At 39.8% G+C, this 2,473-nt stretch overlaps 1 protein-coding gene across 1 annotated transcript; it reads right to left on the bottom strand.

Annotated features, from left to right (window-relative positions):
• Positions 1–324: 324 nt before the first annotated feature.
• Positions 325–2,224, bottom strand: LOC111905943 (uncharacterized). The gene has a single exon (XM_023901674.3). The coding sequence runs from the start codon at positions 2,104–2,106 to the stop codon at positions 481–483; it is 1,626 nt and encodes a 541-aa protein (XP_023757442.1). The 5' UTR covers positions 2,107–2,224; the 3' UTR covers positions 325–480.
• Positions 2,225–2,473: the final 249 nt, after the last annotated feature.

The following is a 2,473-nucleotide window of genomic DNA, read 5'->3' as shown; positions in this document are numbered from 1 at the left end:
TTACTCTTTTACAAGAATAGAACATAAAAAAATTGATCTTAATTTTAAATGTTGATTAAAATTTAAATGCATTTGACCACAATTACAATCCTTGTTTCACAGCAAAATAAATATAACTTTGAGATGAAGATTTATGCCCAAAATACCAAGATAATGTATTATGCGTCAATGACAACAGAATGCCCAGAATCTGGAACTTAATATTTACAGACACATTCATTAATTTGATTTCACAACTCACATCCTTAGCCGATTGAAAATTACAAAAAATCCACAAAGTTGAGAGCAAATTTAAACATCTCAATATCTTTAACCAAAAGAAAGAATCAAGAATAGTCAAAGCTCCTTTATATGTAAGTTTCAAATTTTTGGGACAAAACATCATGCATAAAAGATGAAACAAAAGCATATAATAAGGAAAAGGTCATCTAAGAGCTTCCAAAAACACAAAAATCTAAACCTTTTGATGCTTGATTCATATTATTTATCAGCACCAAAAATGTCTGGCCAATCAAGAAACTTAGAACCTTGAAGGGAAACAGGAAGAAAGGACTGGGGCAATGAAGGATTATCAGGGGTATAAATGTAATCTTTACCATATCCAAGTTCTTTCATCAACTTAGTAGGTGCATTTCTCAGATGCAAAGGCACTCCTTCATTTTGCCCAATTGAATCTTTAACAGCCTTTGTGGCAGCCTCTAGTGCTCTATATACAGCTATGGATTTAGGAGCAAGTGCCAGGTAAGCAACACACTGTGCCAGGTTGACACGACACTCTGGCATACCAATAAAATGACAAGCCTGATAGCAAGAAACAGCCTGAGTGAGAGCTGACGTGTCCGCCAACCCAACATCCTCGCTGGCAAACTGTATGAGTCTACGTGCAATGTAAAGAGGCTGTTCACCACCTTCCAACATTCTAGCCAACCAATATATTGATGCATTTGCATCACTTCCTCTCATGGATTTATGAAGTGCACTGATTAAATTGTAGTGTTGTTCACCATTTTTGTCATATGAAAGATGCTTGCTTTGTAACGCCTCTTTTGCATCTTCAATGGTGACACCCAAAAGCGCTGCAGAATCAGAATTGTCTGATGTAGTACTACCTAAGCGGGAAGCAGCAGTAATGGCGGAAATTTCAAGGGCATTCAATGCGACCCTTGCATCTCCATCGCAGTGCTGTGATAAAAATTCAATGACTTCATCATTCACATTGATTGCTCTCCCTACACTCTGGGATAAACCGATGTCGGAATCCTCTGTAGCTCGCTTAAGGATAGTGGAAACATGGTGGGGTTGAAGGGGATTAAGGGTGAGGACTCTACAACGAGATAACAATGGTGTTATCAGATGAAAGGAAGGGTTTTCGGTGGTAGCGCCGATGAAGATGATACTACCGTCCTCGATTACAGGTAAGAAAGAGTCCAATTGTGACTTGTTGAACCTATGAACTTCATCTACGAATAATACTGTTCTCGTAATGGTGCCATTGATGGTGTTCTTTTTGCGTTTTCTAGCTTCGTCTACTACATCTCTAACATCTTTTACGCCAGCAGTTACAGCAGATAAAGTAACAAATCGATAAGAGGAAGATGATGAACAGGAATTAACAATGGCTCGACCAATGGAGGTCTTACCGGTACCAGGCGGGCCCCATAGGATCAACGAGGGCAAGCGATCACGGTCGATGGCGGACCGAAGAATAGAGGATTTATCGGCGAGGAGGTGGTCTTGTCCTACGATTTGGGAGATGGTGTGAGGCCGCATACGCTCAGCCAACGGTTGTTCGTTGCGAGGCGGAGGCTGCTTCCTTTTTTTGGGTTCTGGATGTGGTGAAGATTCCGGCTCCGCCGCTGGTACTGGTTGCTGGTGATTGTCGGGTGAGTGTCGTGGTTTCTTTGCGGAATTTAAACGAAAGAAGGGATTGATTTTGGGCTGAGAAGGAGATGGGGTAAGGACTGGGGATCTTTTGTTCTCGGTTGTCGATTCCTGGCTGAGAATCCATTCGGTGGCGCTAGAAAGGGATTTGCCGACGGTGGCGGAGAGAGCTTGAGAAACTAACTCGTCGGAGAAACCCATTTCTAGAAGTTGCTGCTTTTCCATTTTCCCGCTTCTACCTGATTTCGCTCCTTCTGCTCAACTCTATCTCTCTACTTCCGGGATTTTGTTTACTAGGTTTTTTCTTTCTGGAAAAGATGGTAGCGAAAGGTTGTGCGACTTGAAAATTGAAATTAATCATGTGTTATATTCATAGCATCTCTAGAATGAATTTAATTATCAAAGAGTAATAAAATAACCAAAAAAATTACATTTATCTTAAAATTTCCGTGGAGGTTTTTAATTTCTTATAACATAATAACCTTTTTTTTTAATATTTATCGTATAATTACTATGGACATGTTCGTTGGTAGCATTTTGTTAAACGCCGTGTGAGATGTCTTTAGATTTAAAACATTTTATTTAAACTAAA

This window comes from Lactuca sativa, chromosome 1, assembly GCF_002870075.4.
Source record: "Lactuca sativa cultivar Salinas chromosome 1, Lsat_Salinas_v11, whole genome shotgun sequence".
NCBI classification, from domain to species: domain Eukaryota; kingdom Viridiplantae; phylum Streptophyta; class Magnoliopsida; order Asterales; family Asteraceae; genus Lactuca; species Lactuca sativa.
Note: the sequence above shows the minus strand (reverse complement) of the source record. Positions and strands in the feature narration are given on the sequence as shown.